Source organism: Tachyglossus aculeatus, chromosome X1, assembly GCF_015852505.1.
Source record: "Tachyglossus aculeatus isolate mTacAcu1 chromosome X1, mTacAcu1.pri, whole genome shotgun sequence".
In the NCBI taxonomy this organism is placed as follows: Eukaryota; Metazoa; Chordata; class Mammalia; order Monotremata; family Tachyglossidae; genus Tachyglossus; species Tachyglossus aculeatus.
Genome location: NC_052101.1, coordinates 112,707,416 through 112,726,197, shown reverse-complemented (window position 1 = coordinate 112,726,197; position 18,782 = coordinate 112,707,416). Strand labels below are relative to the sequence as shown.

The following is an 18,782-nucleotide window of genomic DNA, read 5'->3' as shown; positions in this document are numbered from 1 at the left end:
ATGAAGGTCATCTGCATACCCTCCGTGCCTTGCCCCCCCAGCCACCAGCACCTCCCTCTTTACGCCCCCCCACCCCCATTCCCTTCTACCTTGGTGTCAGCTGCTTTGGGGCCTGAAATGACCTCTTTGCCCTCCATTTCCTCTTTAGTTCTTTCTGGAGGTTTGGTTTTTTTTTTTTTTTCCATTCTCACCATCCTCAGTAAACTTAAAAGGGTGGATGGAAGCGGTCAGTCTAGTCTACAGAGAGCTCGAGTGTCACCTTCAGGATTACCCAGCACATTAACGGAAAGGGTTGGGCCAGCTGATTCAGTGGTAGACCGGTGAGGTGCAGCCGCTGACACTTTCCCAAAGCACGACAACACAGCTCATTTTCACCTTTAGACAACCAGTTTGGTTTTAGGGCTAAAATTAGTCCCAACTTGTATACTTAACATATAAAAACTACCCCCACCCCCACCCCACCAAGCGCTAAACTGGACCCAACCCAAGAAGGAGTCGGTTTTAACTGAAAAATGCTACAAGGCTGGAGGAAGGAAGGAAGAAAGGAGTGAGGCTGAGGCCTGGAGGAGTCCTGCCTTTTTCTAGGGAATCAGGGTTGGGGGAAAGGGAAGGGAAGGTTTCCTGGGCCACCGTAAGACAGGACCGAGGAAACACTTCCTCAGGGGGTCATCGATGAATTAGGAAGCAGAGGGGCTGCCCAGGTGCTACCAGCTCCAGTGATCCCGTGATGATTGGGCCTGAGAACCGGGGCTTATTCCCCGAGGCCTTAATTGGAACCTAACAGAAGTCCAGGGTCCGGAAGGGACTCAGACTGGATTCCTGAACCGTCCGACCTGGGAGTCCCCATCAGGGAAGCCCTGGCCCAGGCTGGACCTCTCCCCTCTCCTCTTGGTGGAGTCCCACTCTTCTCAGCCCAGCTGGTAACCTGAGGCGGGCAGAGACACACTTGGTGGCTGACTCCGCTTCAAACAGAAGGTGGAAGAGAAAAGCTGTGTGAAAAGGAGCAGCCAACATTCGATCAGCAGTGGGTTTGAGCCCCTGGGGATGGTGGGTCCACTGAGGACAGCCTCAATACCCAGGTCAGAGAAGCCCAGCCCCCTCGGGGAAGGTAGCCAACGCTCCCGCTGCTTCCCGCGCCCCTCTCTCCGCTCCTCCTCACCCGCACACCCCGCTCCCAGACAAAGAAAACACCTCTCCTGCTTCTCTCTGTTCAGAGATCATCCCGGAGGATGAATCTTTGCCGGCGACAGAAGCTTCTCACACAAACTCGGGCCGCCGCCCCCGGCGGGCGCCCATCGTGATCTTTCCGGCCCGGAGCCGCACCATGGGTAACTGCCAGCCCCCGGCCCGGCCTCCCGGCTCCCCGTCGGTCCCTGCCAGAACGACGTTGTTGGACTGGTTGGTGTTGTAGGCGGACAGCTGCTGGCCCGCGGCGTCTTCGTCCTCCTCCTCTGCGTCGCTCGGGCTGGGGTCCGCCTGCTGCAGGCTGCTGCTCCGACTCCGGACCTCCTCCTCCTCCTCCTCCTCCGCGGTGGCCTCCTGCTCCGGCTGCCCCAGGAGACTCAGCCGGTGGAGGGAGATGGCTCCGTCCGACGCCTGCAGCTCCGAGCCTTCTTCCAGCTCCGAGTCCGAGTCGATGGAGTGGCTGCTGGGCTCTGGGGAGGCCGGGGAGCCACAGGTGTGAGCTTGCGGGGGCCGGAGAGAGAACGGGCTCCTCCCCAAGCCCCTGGGGCCCCGCCGCCCGGGGATGATAGCAGCCTGAGGTGCCCGAGGACGACGACTCACCTTGGTCCACGTCCACGGGGTCCTCCAGCTCGGGCTGAGCGCTGAATTCCGATACCTCACTCACCTCCACGTGGGGCACCTGACCAGCCCCCTCGACTTTCTGAGCAGAACCATCATCCTGTTAGGGGAGAGAGAGGGGCTTGAGATGCCCGGCAGTGGGACACGAGGAGGGGGGGCACTTTGATACTCACCCCAGCGCCACAATACCTACCTCAATATGCTTATACTCTACTCTTTCCCCTATCCCCAATCTAACGTCCGTCTCCCCCTGTGGACTGCAAGCCCCTTGCGGGCAGGGATCGCCGAGTCTACCACCTCTGTTGTACTGTCACAAGCGTTTAGGCCAATGCGCTGCGCCTCAGAAGTGCTCGATAAATGCCACCGATTGATTCAGAGACGGGCCCAGTGACCAGCCGGATGACTGCGGCACTAGAAGTCCGCTGCCGCTCCCCGGTTACAAGCACACTGCAGCTCACGTGGAGGGCACGCTCCTCCCGTACCTCCCCTTCCCCTCAAAGGGAAGAGTGATTCACCTAGAAACTCTCCTGAGCACCCCACCCCCTCCATTCCTCCAGAGCTCAGACAGTTGTTAAACCCAAGGAGTTGGGCAAGGGGCTTGGATGGGAGGGAGGTGCTGGGGGGCTGGGATGGTCTGGGGCAGGTGAGAGGGTGGCCTGCCTGAAGAATCAGGGTCATGAACAACATCACCTACAAGAACTCTAACCTTAAAGAACGTCAGCGCTTAGAACAGTGCCTGGCACGTAGTAAGCGCTTAGCGAACACCATCATTAGTATTAGGCCGTGAGGGGACATCACCCAGGTTCAGCCCCCCGGACTTCATCTCCGCCAGCGGCCCCGGGATGCTCGGAAGGAACCGGGTGACGGCAGTCCACCCGGGCACCGGCCCTTGTGGCTTGGGATGGACAGTTCAACACGCCTGGCTTTCCCTCTAGTGACCTATCACGGACTGCTCATCTGGGGATCTATCCCGAGCCCCTCTTGAAACCACTGACGTGTTCAACGACACAATTTCCTATGGGAACAAACAGCACCAGGTGGCTGCACGGGAACCTGCAGCTCTATGGCTACCAATCAATCTGCTCATCAAGCAGAAACTCCTCACCCTGGGCTTCAAGGCTGTCCATCCCCTCGCCCCCTCCTACCTCACCTCCCTTCTCTCCTTCTCCAGCCCAGCCCGCACCCTCCGCTCCTCCGCCGCTAATCTCCTCACCGTACCTCGCTCTCGCCTGTCCCGCCATCGACCCCCGGCCCACGTCATCCCCCGGGCCTGGAATGCCCTCCCTCTGCCCATCCGCCAAGCTAGCTCTCTTCCTCCCTTCAAGGCCCTACTGAGAGCTCACCTCCTCCAGGAGGCCTTCCCAGACTGAGCCCCTTCCTTCCTCTCCCCTTCGTCCCCCTCTCCATCCCTCCCGCCTTACCTCCTTCCCTTCCCCACAGCACCTGTATATACGTATATATGTTTGTACATATTTATTACTCTATTTGTACATATCTATTCTATTTATTTTATTTTGTTAGTATGTTTGGTTTTGTTCTCCGTCTCCCCCTTTTAGACTGTGAGCCCACTGTTGGGTAGGGACTGTCTCTATATGTTGCCAACTTGTACTTCCCAAGCGCTTAGTACAGTGCTCTGCACACAGTAAGCGCTCAATAAATACAATTGATTGATTGATTGATTGATTTGAACTTTACCAAAACCACCCAGGTCTCTTAAAACACGGGGTTCATCACATCCCAATGAAATCAATTACCGCATCAGCCTCCAGTCTCTACCCCCTCCAGTTATCATCATCACCAGACCACCGCTCTCTCCACCTTCAAAGCCTTATTAAAAAATCACATCTCCGCCAAGAGGCCTTCCCCAACTGAGCGCTCTTCTCCCCTACTTCTCCCTTCTGCGTGGCTAACGCTCTTGGATCTGGGCCCTTTGAGTACTTGATGTCCACCCCACCCTCAGCAGAAGCAGCGTGGCTCAGTGGAAGGAGCCCGGGCTTGGGAGTCAGAGGTCGTGGGTTCTAATCCTGGCTCCGCCACTTTTTTTTTTAATGGTATTTGTTAAGCGCTTACTATGTGCAAAGCACTGTTCTAAGCTCTGGGGGGATACAAGGTTGTCCCACGTGGGGCTCGCAGTCTTATCCCCATTTTACAGATGAGGTATCTGAGGCACAGAGAAGTGAAGTGGCTTGCCCAAGGTCACACAGCTGACAGGTGGCAGAGCCGGGATTCAAACCCATGACCTTTGACTCCCAAGCCTGCGCTCTTTCCACTGAGCCATGCTGCTTCTTGCCAGCTGTGTGACTTCGGGCAAGTCACTTAACTTCTCTGTGCCTCAGTTACCTCATCTGTAAAATGGGCGCTAAGACTGCGAGTCCCACAGGGGACAACCTGATCACCTTGTATCTACCCCAGCGTTTAGAACAGTGTTTGGCACATAGTAAGCGCTTAATAAATACCATCATTATTATTATTATTACCACAGTACTTATATCTGTTTCTGTAATTCATATTGTCTGTCTCCCTCTCTAGATTGTAAACTCCTTGCGGGCAGAGTCCACGCCTACCAACTCTGTTGTATGCTCCCAAGCGCCTAGTAGAGTGCTCTGCACATAGTAAGCGCCACAGTAAATGCCATCGATTGATTAGTACAGTGCCTGGCACATAGTGAGTGCTTAGCAAATACCACAATAATAATAATAATTATTATTATTATTGTTATTAGTGATCCCTCTTGGCATCAAGGAGAAACTCTGCCAGACCACAGCTCTCCCCATTTTCAAAGCCCTCCCGAAATCCTACAAGGGGCTTCCCCGATGAATTTTTAACTATCGTTTCAGCCCTTGTGAACTCGGCGCCACGGCCCCCGCCAGCCTTTTATGTCGACGTATGCATTCTTAGACATTTACTGATTCATCCCGCCATCAGTCCATTCTCTTTTTCCTTCCATCTGCCAATAATCCTATGCGCTGTCTCTCCGGTTAGACTGCAAACTTGTTGAGGGAAGTGATGGTGTCTTTTACTTCTAGTGTCCTTTCCCCTGTGCTTGGCATGCAGTGCTCGGGGCACAGATGACACTTGATAAATAATGCTGATTGATTGACTGATTGGATGGGTGGATTAGGAGCTTAGTACAGTGCTCTGCACACAGTAAGCGCTCAATAAATGTAAATACGACTGCATGAATGAATTCTCACAGAATCCTGTATTAAGGAAACACACTCTCAGACTCCACTGGGCCCGTGCACAACTGGCTCAGTAGAAAGAGCCCGGGTTTTGGAGTCAGAGGTCATGGGTTCAAATCCCGGCTCCGCAAGCTGTCAGCTGTGTGACTTTGGGCAAGTCACTTAACTTTTCTGTGCCTCAGTTACCTCATCTGTAAAATGGGGATTAAAACTGTGAGCCCCCTGTGGGACAACCTGATCAGCTTGTAACCTCCCCAGCGCTTAGAACAGTGCTTTGCACATAATCAGCGCTTAACAAATACCATAATTATTATTATTTCTTTTGACTCTAGACTGTAAGTCGTCGTGAGCAGGGAACATGTCTACCAACTCTGTTATACTGTACTCTCCCAAGCGCTTAATACAGTCCTCTGCACACAGTAAGCATTCAATAATACAACTGATGGACTGATTGACTTTGCACCGAGCTGCATCCAAACTGGTTCGCCCTCTCAGAAGAACGTTTCTCTAACTGCCCAACAGCGTTGTAGCCAGAATGCCTAGTGAAACCACCTCCCACCTTCCCGTCGTCCTTCCAAGTCACCCCTCCTCCCCGCAAGCCGGTGTCCCACCTGGTCGTCCTGGGACAAGGACGTCCCCTGCCCGTCCCCAAGCTGGGGCTCATCGAAGACGATGCCGTAGAACGAGATGAGGGTCTCCACGATGCGGGCCTGGTGCGGGTAATCCACCAGGGAGGAGAGGGACACAGTGGCCTCGGTGGGTCGGGGCCGCAGCAGCGTCGGCCCAAAGACGATGCCCAGGTTTCCGGGGGTCATTTTGTTGTCCTGTTCCACTTCCACAATCCTACCCGTCACCGCCGCGGGAAGAGGGAAACCGAGACTCAGGGTGAGGGCTCTGCTGGCCCCGCTCGCCGGCCCCTCCCGCCCCCGGCTCCCGCTCCTCCGCTCACCTCCGCAGGTGCCGCAGCAGGTACTTCAGTGTGGCCCTGTTCTCGGGGGGCAGTTCCAGCAGCAGCTCCCGCAGCTTGCCCGCCATGGCCATCAGGTCTCGTTCCAGCTCCTCGGCCAGCTCTTCGGCCCGGCCCCGGCCCGCCTTGGCCTCGGCCTCGGCCTTCAGGCTCTCCTTGGCCAGCCCCATCAACTCGTGGTACAGGCGGAAAGAAATGATGGGCTCCGGCAGCTGGCGGGGGCGCAGGAAGACAGGTGACGAGGGGAGGGCTTCCTTCCGTTCCAACCGCTTCCCCCATCCTCTTCGCCCAACCACATCTCTGCCCCCACCCTCCAAAACGGGGCTAGGCCACACCTTTTTCTTCCCCGTCTGCTCTCTTCTGTTCCGCCCGGGGCTACTCTCTTGGTTCTTAACTCTCCGGCCCCCTGACTTAACTCTCTTGTGTTTTTCCCCCTGGCTGGGCCACCCTCCCCGACTCAGCTTCACCCCATCTCATCAAGGCCACACCAGCGCTCAACAATGAATCCGCTTATTGATTTTGCCGCAGGTGTCGATTTTTGCACTCACAACTATCGTCTATTCTTCATTTTAGGTCTACTGTCTCCTCCATTTGATTCTAAGCTGCTCAAAAGCAGGATCTGTGTCTCATCTTGTTCTGGATGTCTCCCGAGACCTCAGTTCAGGGATCTCCCCCACGCAAAGCAGCATGGCGGGCACCTGGTACGGTACTCTGCACACGGTAGAGCACTCGGTAAAACGCTTTGCACACAGCGAGCACCTTGTCCGTACTGAGACTGATCGTGGGCGTCTTCCAGAAAGCCCTCCCAGGTGGACACCTTTTCACCCCTCTTCCATCCCCCACCCAATTTTGGGGGTGTTTCTGTTGTTGGGGCGCTCTTAGGAATCTCTGTGTCCACCATCTGTAACTAGCCCACGATGCTGACTTGACTGTGTACCTGGAACCATCCTGTTTCTCCCTTTCACAAGAGAAGCAGCGTGGCTCAGTGGAAAGAGCACGGGCTTGGGAGTCAGAGGTCATGGGTTCTAATCCCGGCTCCACCACGCCTGCTGTGTGACCTTGGGCAAGTCACTCAAACTTCTCTGAGCCTCAGTTCCCTCATCTGTAAAATGGGGATTAAGACTGTGAGCCCCATGTGGGACAACGTGATAACCTTGTATCCCCCCCAGCGCTTAGAACCTAGTAAGGGCTTAACAAATGCCATCATTATTATTATTATTTCACAACCAATTCCTTGAGGGCAGGGGCTGGGTCCCAGCCTTCCTTTGATCTCTCCCCCACAGAGTGCTTAGCAGAGGGCTTTGCCCAGACTGCTGGCTTCCTCCCCTTTCCTGAACCTAACTTCTCCTGGGTAGGCCCTAAGGGACGGACATAGAGCACTTCGGGACGTCTCTCTGCTGGATGAGAGGTGGTGGGGCCTCCCCAACCCGAGCCCGATGATGCCGCAGATTGAGCTACAGGTGCCCCTGATCTCTCAGAGCCCCCCTCCTCCCCAGGCGGAGCTTACCTGACGCAGGTACAGCTTCAGGACGTTACTGATGTCATGGGGGGAGGCCTGAGACAGCTCTACTAGCTCCTTGCCATTCTCGAAGGCCTGGCAGAGTTTCTCCACTCGTGTCTTCACACCGTTGACCCGGTATATGCCCTGCAGGACACCACCCCCGCCCCCCAGATCCAGGGTCAGTGTAAGGACAAACTCCAAACCCCCCGGGGAGTGTTCTTGAAGGGAGGAGAGACAGGGTGCCACTCAACGCCTCCTCCCCTTCTGGGCTCAACAGAGGCCAAGGAGGGGCCAGAAGGGCCTCTGAAGGCTTAGGCCAGGACTGCTTCCCCTCCCACCCACCCTGCCCAGGCTTCTCTTCCTTTTAAAGCTCGTAGGGTTGGAAAGCCTTCTCCATTCTTGCTCTCTGAGGATTCCACCTCAGGGGCCTTCTGACCTGACTCAAGTTCAGGAAGTCCGATCTAAATCCTTCTAGCTGTGGGTAAACTCTGCTTCCTGTCCAGCTTTACAGTGCTGGGACTCTCCCACGGAGGCCTCCCAGTCTCCAGAACCTCCTGCCGCCCCCCAACCCAAGAGGAGCTGCCTGTCCGACGGGGCAAGAGGGGCTCCAGGAACAGGCTGGAGAGTGTCCCCGGGGGCAGAAGAAGGGGCAATGGAGGGGAGATTGGAGATGCAGCTGGGATCCAGAATGACCCAGGGAGTCCAGCGGGTGGGGGTCTCGGGAGAGTGGCCGGGGGGAAGGGGAGCGACAGGTTCTCACTTTTGTTTTGAGTGCCCGCCGCTCTATCTCGCAGATACATTTCTTAATGATGAAGGGGATGCCGTCGGCCGTGCTCCGGGACACCTCCTGAAAGTCCTGCCCGAACAGCTGCAGCTTCCCCTGGAGTTTCTTGTGCCCGCACTGGATGGCCAGGGTCTCCAGGCACTTCTTGTGGCAGGCCAGGCAGCACTGGAGGCCGGGAGGAGGGGAGTGAGGGCCAGTGGCGGGGAGGAGCGACTGACCATCACCCGCCACCGACCCGGCAGGAAGCCTCTTTGAGGCTGTCCCGGAAGGACCTCGTGGTCCTGAATTGCCTCCGGGGTTCCCCACATACTGGGAGGCTCACGATCTCCACCCCAGCGAATCTCGACCCAGGGCTCTCTCTGCACCCAGTAGGCGCCCCGGAAAGAGCCCGGCACGTGGTAGGCTCCCTGTACACTGCCCTGTGTGCAAGGGGCCACCCCGTCCGGATCGGTGATCCTTGGAGGTCTCTCTCCTTAGAATCTAGTCCCCCCTGTGATCCCCTCTCCGCCCCGGTCACCTCCTCGCACTCGGCGCCCTGGAAGTAGACGTAGCTGTTGCATTCACGGCACTTGGAGGGGGCCCGCAGCTTGCGAAGCCGGTGAGTCTGCGCCGCCTTGGAGAGCCCCACGTTGCGGAAGGGACCGGAGGGTACCGAGATGTCAGGGGCGATGCCATTGAGGTCTGCTGCTGGGACAGAGAGTCAGATTGACCTTCCCCACGCCCGGGGCCCAGCAGAAAACCATGGGGGCCTAAGCAATGCTGACTCTCATCAGACTGGGAATTCATCCTCCCCCCCACCCCGAGTTCCGCCCCAGGTTCCACCTCGCTCAGAGGGAACCATGTTCCGGCAGCCCTCGTGGGTAGGGGCGGACCCTCCGATCCCCGACTTTCATCCCTCTGTCCCCAACAGGCCCCTCCAGTAATCCATCTGGGACCTCTCACCCATGGATCTAACCAAACCCCTCTCGAACCCGCTGCCCAACTTTCCCTGGGGAAGGAATTCCATCTGCTCCTCACCACCCACTGGGCGAAGGCATGTCTCCTTAAGCTTGATTGGAAGCTGGCACCCTCCAGCTCCCTCAGGGGTTCCCTCACCCTGGCGCTGTGGGATCTGGGGATTCCGGGTCTGTCCTATCCCCACCCACCTCGTGAAGGGTCCCGGCTCAGCCTCAGCCGCACCCTCCCAACCTTTTCCCCGACGGACGTTCACGTACTCTGCTCAAACGAAGTCGGGCCTCCCTCCTTTTCGGTCAGTTCCTCGTTGGATGACATTGTGCCACTGGAGGAGGTCCGCTCGAACTTCTTGTTGAAGTCTCCTGACAAGGGGAAGGGAACGAGGGACAAATCCTGACTCCCTGTTTTCAGCCAGACTTATGGGGGGAGGGGGTGTGGAGGGAGGGGAGAGAGAAAGAAGTAAAGAGGAGTGAGGGGAAGAAGGAAGGAGTGGGACAAAGGGCCGGCAGAGAGGCCAGGCCCTTGGAAGTTGCTGGGTGGGCAAGGAGAGGGAGAAACCGCAAACACCTCAGGCCCGGGCCCTCCTCCCTCGGGAAGGGATCTCTCTACCTGAGCCGGTAACGTTGGAGTCCAGGCTGCCGACCGAGTCTAGGAGGGTGGAAGGCCACGACTTGTGGACTTGGTGTCCCCGCCCGCCTGAAGGAGGAACCGCCGTGAGGAGCTGAACCCCAGCTCTTCCCCGCTGCACATCTGGGTGCTCCCTTGGGCCCGTCGGATCTGTAGCCCCCACCCCGCCAGGGCCAAAGCCTCCCCTCTGGCTCTGTCCCACTACGCCCACCACACCGTCAGCAAGGCAGAGAGGAGTGGAGCATCCCAAACTCCCTCCGCCCCGTACCCTCAGCTGGAGACTGACCTCGCCTCTCCTTCGGCACCGCCCCCCCGTCGGGGCCGGCTCCTTCTCTGGAGGGTTCCCCTCCCTCCGCCACGCTGCCGAAGTCGCTGGAGTTGAAGCTGGCCTTCCGGGAGCGGGCTTGAGGAGACCTGGGTGGTGGGAGGGAGGGGATGATGTGGTGCAGGGGGCAGGGAAGAGGAGAGGCAGGGTGGTCGGTGGGAAGCGGTCCCCGGGACCGACACGCCTCCTTACCAAGCGTTCTGTGACACATAGGGTTCGAAGTCGTACTGGATGTCTGGCTCGTCATCTCGCTGCTGCTGGCGCACGTGGGAGGCGTACTGCTGGCCCGGGTCGTAAAGCTTGCTGCTCTCGCACAGGGTCTGGAAGTAGACGGGCAGCGGAGCCGTCTGCATGTGCATGGTTTGGTAGTAGGAGATGGTGGCCTGTGGAGGGGAGAGAGGAAGAGAAAGACAAGGGAAGGAGGGGGAGAGATCAGATCCTGGGTCCCCAAAGGCGCAGACCCTCCTCCATTTCCAGCACCCCGGCCTGGCCTCCCTCCACTGGGGTCCTCCTCACGGCCCAGCCCATTCGTACCGACTTGATAGTTTGGTCGCTCTGCTTGATCACTTCCTGGATCTGCCGCAGAACGTTCACCTTCATGTCCTCCAGTTCCTGCTTCTGCGTCTTGGCGTCGGCGATGCAGGTCCGGTACGTGGCCATGGCCTCCTCTGCCTGGAGGGAGACGGGGAGCCCTGCTCAGGCCCCCCGTTCCCCGAGGCTCCCCCGGGAGACCCACCCCCACTTCCTTCACCCTTTAGCGAGCCGCCCCACGCCCAGGCTCCTGCCTCCTCTAAACCCAGGTGAAGAACACGGTGAGATGGTATTTGGATTCCTTCATCGCTTGCCGCCAGCTAGCTCCCTCTTACCTATCTGCTCTCTTCTCCCGCTCCCCCTGACATTCCCACTCTTCACTCCTCCCAAGGTTCCTTGTCTAACCAGGGTGCCGATTTCTCATTTGGAGCCCAGAGAGGAAACTTGAAGGGAGAGTTGACAGGGAGGAAGAGATGAGGAGCTCTCTTCCTCCCTTCAAGGCCCTGCTGAGAGCTCACCTCCTCCAGGAGGCCTTCCCAGACTGAGCCCCTTCCTTCCTCTCTCCCTCGTCCCCCTCTCCATCCCCCCATCTTACCTCCTTCCCTTCCCCACAGCACCTGTATATATGTATATATGTTTGTACATATTTATTACTCTATTAATTTATTTATTTTATTTGTACATATCTATTCTATTTATTTTATTTTGTTAGTATGTTTGGTTTTGTTCTCTGTCTCCCCCTTTTAGACTGTGAGCCCACTGTTTGGTAGGGACTGTCTCTATATGTTGCCAATTTGTACTTCCCAAGCGCTTAGTACAGTGCTCTGCACATAGTAAGCGCTCAATAAATGCGATTGATGATGATGATGAAGAAAAGAAGAGGAAATGGACCTCGAAGCAGGTCCCTGCCCCCTTCAAAGCCTCCTGAAAAGTTATCTCCCTCCTGCAGGAGCCTTCCCCAACAAATTCCCCCACCTTCCCAGCCAGGGCAACCCCGTGGATCGGAGAGCTGTTTATCGGCTGGCTCGCTTTGGTTCTCATCCCAGCATTCAGAATAGTGCTTGGCACAGAACAAGCGATTAACAAGTACCATAATTATTTTAAATTATTGTCATCATGTGTCGTCTTGCTCTCACTCTTAATCCCAGTGTGCGTTTTGCAATTTATCTCTCCCGTTAGATGACCAGCTCCTTCAGGCCAGGGATCCCAATTCAAGGAGCAGGGGCCCAGGACGCTGCAGGTAGCAGACGTTCGATAGCTTTCGATGACGAGAATGGGAGGGGAAAAAAAGACCCCAGCAGAGTCCCAGGAGAAGCAGGTTTGAACTGCTGCCCCTTCTCCCCCGCCTCCTCCCGCACACCTTGTTCCTGGCCTCCTCCTCCAGCCGCCTCTTCTTATCCAGGGCCTTGCTGGCAGCGCTGCTGCCCTGCTGCTCCTCTTCTACTTTCACTGCCCGCTGCCTGGCCTCGTGTTCCTCGGAGCGCTGGACGTACACCTGCTTTGCCTTGCGTAGGTTTGCTTCTGCTTCTTGCTGCGTGGGGAGAGGGAGACTGAAGCCGGGCAGACGAAAAGATCGGCCGGGTTTGGATAGGTCCGTGGGACACAGCTGGGGTGTAGACAGACAAGTCAGGGGTCCTAGCCATAGAGGACGGGAGACCGGGAGGGCCGCCATCACCGGATTCCTCTGAGCATCCCGGTGTGGAGAAGACAGCGTCCCAAGCTGGCGGAACTGTGGCTGGGTGGGGGGTGGGGTGTGTGTGTGTGTAATAATAACTGTAATATTTGTTAAGTGCACTGTACTAAGCGCTGGGGTAAATACAAGATAATCAGGTCCCACATGAGGCTTACAGTCTAAGAAGGAGGAAGAACAGGTACTGAACTCCCATTTAGCAGATGAGGGAACTGAGGCACAGAGAAGTGAAGTGACTTGCCCAAGGTCATGCAGGAGGTAATGACCGAGGCAGGAGTAGAACCCAATCAATCTCTCATCCTATCCCGACTGGATTACTGCATCAGCCTCCTCTCTGATCTCCCATCCCCCTGTCTCTCCCCACTTCGATCTATACGTCATGCTGCTGCCCGGATCATCTTTGTGCAGAAACGCTCTGGGCATGTTACTCCCCTCCACAAAAATCTCCAGTGGCTACCAATCAACCTACGCAACAGGCAAAAACTCCTCACTCTCTGCTTCAAGGCTGTCCATCACCTCGCCCCCTCCTACCTCACCTCCCTTCTTTCCTTCTACGGCCCAGCCCGCACCCTCCGCTCCTCTGCTGCTAACCTCCTCACTGTGCCTCGTTCTCGCCTGTCCCGCCGTCGACCCCCGGCCCACGTCCTCCCCCCCGGCCTGGAACGCCCTCCCTCCACACATCCGCCAAGCTAGCTCTCTTCCTCCCTTCAAAGCCCTACTGAGAGCTCACCTCCTCCAGGAGGCCTTCCCAGACTGAGCCCCCTCCTTCCTCTCCCCCTCCCCATCCCCCCGCCCTACCTCCTTCCCCTCCCCACAGCACCTGTATATATATTTATACAGATTTATTACTCTATTTACACGTACATATTTACTATTCTTTTTATTTTGTTAATGATGTGTATCTAGCTTTATTTTTATTTATTCTGGTGACTTGACACCTGTCCACATGTTTCATTTTGTTGTCTGTCTCCCCCTTCTAGACTGTAAGCCCACTGTTGGGTAGGGACCGTCTCTATATGTTGCCAACTTGTACTTCCCAAGCGCTTAGTACAGTGCTCGGCACACAGTAAGCGCTCAATAAATAAGAATGAATGAATATGTTTGTACAGATTTATTACTCTATTTTACTTGTACATATTTACTATTCTATTTATTTTATTTTGTTAATATGTGTTGTTTTGTTGTCTCTCTCCCCCTTCTAGACTGTGAGCCTGCTGTTGGGTAGGGACCGTCTCTGTATGTTGCCAACTTGTACTTCCCAAGCGCTTAGTACAGTGCTCTGCACATAGTACGCGCTCAATAAATACGACTGAGTGAATGAATGAACCCAGGTCCTCCGACTCCCAGCCCCGTGCTCTTTCCACTAGGCCACGGTGGTGTGTGTATGTGTGGGGCGGCTGAGCCAGGATTAGAGTTGCCCTGCCCTGCCCTGGGACTGGGTGGGGCAGAGGGAGTCCCAACCCAATGGCTTCCAGCACCATGTCTCTTCCTCAGTCCTCTCGTGCCACGGCCGGAGGCCAGTGCCTTCCCGCCCACCCACCCCAAACCCTGCTGGATTTGGGACAGGGATGGGGAGGGCCGGACACACGGTGGGGGCAGCCAGGCCAGGGCTCTTGAGGGGGCAGGGGAAGAGGGTTTGGCCATCATCCCTACCAGCTTCCTCTGGGCCCGATGCCACAGCTCCTTGACTTCTTTCCTCTTCTTCTCATGCTCCAAGCGCCTCAGGGTCAGGGGCTAGATGAGGAGGGGGGCGAAAAAAATTCAACGGAGCTGAGAGAAAGGTTTTCCGGAGTGTTCCTCTGCGTGGTCAGGTACGGGCAGCAGAGGCTCCCACCCTCCCAGGTCCCCCACTGGGCACAGTTGGGGGACCGATTGCCAGCATCACCCCTCCCTCCCCACCTTCCAGCTCTTGGAAATCTAGGGTGCAGGGAGGCGGAGGGGTTGGGGGGTGGGGGAGAGATGGGGTGGGAGGGAAAGGGGAGGAGGAGACAGGGTGAGATAGATACTTCCTGTTTTCGGCAAACAACTGTACACCAGCCGAATGGGGAAAACCTGAAACTTGATTTCTTCCGGAGGGGTGGGGAGGAGGGGGGGAGGGAGAGGGGAACAGAGGTCCCACCTGCATGAAGGTCTGATTCTGTAGGGTGCCGACAGCCTGCAGCATGCCATGGCCATACTCCATGTCTTGCTCCAGGGCCAGAGAGTAGATGGACAGGAAGGGCATGTGTGGCTACAGGGAGGAGACCCCCCACCCCGGCCCCAGAGATGGGTCACAACCAGGGGACAGGACAGGTCTCCTCGTCCTCCCCCCGCACCAGCCCCTCCTTCCCAAGCGCTTGGTAGAGGACTTTGCATTCAGTGGGCACTACCTTCCACCGGCAGTCTCAGCTATAACCCTCCCTGACCCTGAATGGCACGGGGAGCGGGGGAGAGGCGCTAGGGGGAAGACACGGAGAGGAAATAAACACGTACCTCTTGGGTGATGGTCTGTTTGCAGCTGTGCACCACTTTCTGCAGACCCTTGGCAAACTCCATCTCTGTTGGGTTTTTTTTGGAAGGGAGAGTTGGGTGGGGGGGGGGGGGTGATTAGGGTTCACATAAGGAAAAGATCCAATTCTACCCTTAAACAATTCCCCAGAGCTAGAAAAGTGGGAGGGTGGTGGAGAGGGGCCTCCACATCCCGAAAGGTTGCTTTGAGAGCATCAGACAACCAGGTTTGGGGGTGGGAGGAGGGGAAACAGGAAAGGGGATAGGGGAACCTGGGCTTCCAGCCCTTGGGTTTCCTGTCTTAATGAGAGAGACAGGGCAAGTTGGACCAAGTTAGTGCTGGGATTCAAAACCAGGATTCCCATATGTATCAAATCCTAAACACCCCTTCTGCCCGCTTCCTGACTTCAGAAGCTCCTCCTCCAGTCCTTACTACTCTGCACATCCTTCCCGTAGGGATTTCTCTTCGGTGAGAGGTCTCTGTCTGTGTCACACACACACACACACACACACACACACACACACACACACACACACTCACACACAACACACAACCACCCTCCCCCCCGGCCCCCCACCGTGTCCCATCCCCCCCCTGCCCCACAGGAGCTCAGCAGTAGAGTGGGAAGAGGTGGGGAGTGAGGGAAGCCAGGGAAGAGAGAAGAGATGTGAAAACACAGATCTCTAGACTGTGAGCTCATTGTGGGCAGGAGATGTGTCTGTTTATCGTTATATTGTACTCTCCCAAGTGCTTAGTACAGTGGTTTGCACACAGTACAGCTCAGTAAGTACGATTGAATCTGATGGTCCTCATTTCCTGTTTTTTTTGGATAGTTCCTGTTGTCTCCTAGGGCCATCAAAGCCTCCCACCACAGGGAACTGACATAATAATAATAATAATGGCATTTATTAAGCGCTTACTATGTGCAAATACGATTGATGATGATGCAAAGCACTGTTCTAAGCGCTGGGGAGGTTACAAGGCGATCAGGGTGTCCCATGGGGGGCTCACAGTCTCAATTCCCATTTTACAGATGAGGTAACCGAGGCACAGAGAAGTTAAGTGACTTGCCCAAAGTCACACAGCTGACAATTGGCAGCAACGGCATTTGAACCCATGACCTCTGACTCCAAAGCCCGGGCTCTTTCATTCATTCATTCATTCAATCGTATTTATTGAGCGCTTACTGTGTGCAGAGCACTGTACTAAGCGCTTTCCACTGAGCCATGCTGATGCCTCTTCTCCCTGACCCCCCACCACCCCCAACCAACTCAGCTGGGTGTCCATCTGGACCTTAAACCAACAAGTGGCATTTTAGACAGCAAACGAATCCTCAGTGAATCTGAAATCTGCACTCCAAGTGCTTAGAACAGTGGTTGACACATAGTAAATGCTTAACAAATACCAGACTATAATAAATATTCATGATTGAGGGGTCACAGTAGTAACTCCTTGATCCCCCCACCTCCCCCCATCCACCATAGCTCTCTCCCCATGTCCTGCCCTGGACAGACATCTCAGAAGAGCGGAAGACCCCCAAGCCAGGCTATCCGGAGTCACCCCAGCCCACCCAGCCCAGGACTCCATCTCCACCAGTGGCACCGAGGCGCTCAGAGAAACCGGGTGGATGAGGACCCTCGGGACCCCATCCTCGTGGTGAACGACAGACCACCCGATACCCCTGTCTTCCCCCTCTCTGCTCCTTACTTTCCACTTCCACCCACTGGAAGAGGAGTAACGTTCCCCTTTTTTTGTTCTGAACCCGGCCCCATCCAGTTCTGGGGCCCTAGGATTTGGGGCGTAATCGCCTTGCATTCACCCTGCCCACGCCATGCAGGATTCTGGAAACGCCAATCCTGACCCCTGCGACTTCCAACCTGAAAAGTCCCAACCCTCTGGGCCTGTCCTCAGGGGGAAACGAGCTGTTCCGTCCCCACTTTCCACCTTGAGATTGGCTGTGCCAAGCCAGACACAAACGTCGCTCCCGCGACGGCTCCAGGGAGCGGCCCGAGCCTCCCCAGTCAGCCGCAGGACTCACCCAACGAGGTCCTCTTCTCTAGGTAGTAGATGAGGTCCTTCATGTATTTGGAGATATTCTTGGCGTACTGCAGGGCCACTTCCACGCCCCCCTCGCAACGCTGCAGCATGATGTCCACCTCCTCTGCTGAGAGGAGACAGCCTGCACGGCCGGAGGCGGAGGAGCCCAAGATTTGGGGTCATCACGCTGCCGGGGCACCCTTGCCCTCCCACTTGCCATCAGTGCCCGCGCTTGGGCTAAGGCCCCAGGCATCCCTCCCCTCCAGGCTGACACGGGCTGCTGAAGCTGAAGGGAGAGAAGCCAGAGCCACTCTCCACCCGGGCCAACCAGAGTTGGCCAACTCCAGCGGCCTCCCTGGATCCCTGCCCCCGCTCCCCAAAAGGGGGCTACCCTGGCCCACTGGCACGGCAGCTAAGCTGCCCTTCCCTCCCCGAGCCCGCCCTGCCCCGGCTCCTCCCTCTGAGCTGGGAGGCCGCCCCTCACCTGAATCACAGTTCTCTGTGCCAGACTGGATGCCATCTGCGCCCTGGATGCCCCCATATAAACTCTCCATGGACTTGAGGGGAAAAAAGGAGGGGACGTGGCCTGGTCTTATCACTAAAGACCCTCGGGGATACTGACCCACCCACACACCCTTCCAAATGCCCCAAGGAGGGACCCCGGGAGTCAGCTCGGCGACACCAGGCGCCACTTACTACTCGCCTGGCAGAAACCAGTACTAGCCCTGGGCGTCTGGGCATGTGGGCAGTTACGGTAGGAGGGCGGGAGAAGGAGTTGCTCCAGCTGGAGAGAGTGGGGTCACAGGGAAACTGAGGCATCTGGCTACGACCAAGCCAGCTGATCTAATCCCTTCCCTTTGGCATCGCCACACAACGTCCTTCCTCTCTAAGCCCCTCTCAAATGACACACCTCCTCCAGAAGGAGTTCCCTGACTTATCTCTCTACTTTGCTGTCACGTCATCCCATTCTCCCATGGGCGTAGTGGCTTTATTCCTCACGGTGCCTAGTATTAACATCTCTTCCTCTCACTCCTGACTCATCTACAGTACTCATCCATTTATGTCTACTGTCCTCCCCACGCGATGGCAAGTTCCTCAGGGGCAGGGATTGGGTCTTTCATTTCTTCCCCAAGTGCCCAGGAAAAAGGGCACTTTCCTAGCAGGTAGGTGCCCGGCACCTACTGATGCTGTAGAAATACCCCAAGGAGAGAACAGTCTTGACTGGCCCGGGTCTCACACAGAAGTCAAACCCATGTCACCAGGACAGAGTCTCGGATGAACATATACTGCCCTGAGCCAGGCCATCCCGGTTCAGCCTCACGGTCCATCTGGCCCGGAGGTTCCGTCTCCGACAGTGGGGTTCCGGGGCGCCCAGAGGAACCATGTCCCGGCAGCCCTCCGGGACCCCCCCGGCCCTCGTGGTTCGGGATGGGCCTCCCAACACCACTGCCTCAGCTAGGCGGGCTGAGTTTGGCAGGATCCCGAGCGGGATGGCCTCTCCAAAGAGCCGAGAAGTCTCACCAGGCACCTCGGATCCAAAAACTCTCCTCCCCTTCTTCCCCACCTACCCCCGGCTTGGCCAGAGAATTGTCAGCTGTGTGACTCTGGGCTTAACTTCTCTGTGCCTCAGTTCCCTCATCTGTAAACTGGGGATGAAGACTGTGAGCCCCACGTGGGACAGCCTGATCACCTTGTATCCCCCCCAGCGCTTAGAACAGTGCTTTGCACAGAGTAAGCGCTTAACAAATATCATCATCATCATTATTATTATAATTGGCCTGATCCCCAGCCACGTACCTGGTTCTGGTCACTTGGGGGCACGGAGAGGAGAGTGCTGCTGTCCACTTCCCCCATGAGGAGCTCAGACACACTGGAAAGAGGGTAGAGTGGACT

The 18,782-nt window shown here is 56.5% G+C and overlaps 1 protein-coding gene across 3 annotated transcripts in view; it reads right to left on the bottom strand.

The window, feature by feature from the left end:
- Positions 1–79: 79 nt before the first annotated feature.
- ARHGAP45 (Rho GTPase activating protein 45) overlaps positions 80–18,782 on the bottom strand; it is a 36,232-nt gene continuing 17,529 nt past the window's right edge. For all 3 annotated transcript variants that reach the window (XM_038740396.1, XM_038740397.1, XM_038740398.1), the window contains 19 exons: positions 18,687–18,759; positions 17,374–17,446; positions 16,891–17,031; positions 14,837–14,901; positions 14,484–14,594; positions 14,018–14,098; positions 12,035–12,205; positions 10,678–10,815; positions 10,336–10,526; positions 10,105–10,232; positions 9,801–9,887; positions 9,452–9,553; positions 8,755–8,921; positions 8,214–8,402; positions 7,460–7,597; positions 5,935–6,164; positions 5,597–5,828; positions 1,786–1,903; positions 80–1,655 (listed from right to left, as the gene is read on the bottom strand). In XM_038740396.1, coding sequence (XP_038596324.1) covers positions 1,258–1,655; positions 1,786–1,903; positions 5,597–5,828; positions 5,935–6,164; positions 7,460–7,597; positions 8,214–8,402; positions 8,755–8,921; positions 9,452–9,553; positions 9,801–9,887; positions 10,105–10,232; positions 10,336–10,526; positions 10,678–10,815; positions 12,035–12,205; positions 14,018–14,098; positions 14,484–14,594; positions 14,837–14,901; positions 16,891–17,031; positions 17,374–17,446; positions 18,687–18,759 — 2,833 coding nt within the window. In that variant the 3' untranslated portion in view covers positions 80–1,257. The remainder of the gene's footprint in view (positions 1,656–1,785; positions 1,904–5,596; positions 5,829–5,934; positions 6,165–7,459; positions 7,598–8,213; positions 8,403–8,754; positions 8,922–9,451; positions 9,554–9,800; positions 9,888–10,104; positions 10,233–10,335; positions 10,527–10,677; positions 10,816–12,034; positions 12,206–14,017; positions 14,099–14,483; positions 14,595–14,836; positions 14,902–16,890; positions 17,032–17,373; positions 17,447–18,686; positions 18,760–18,782) is intronic.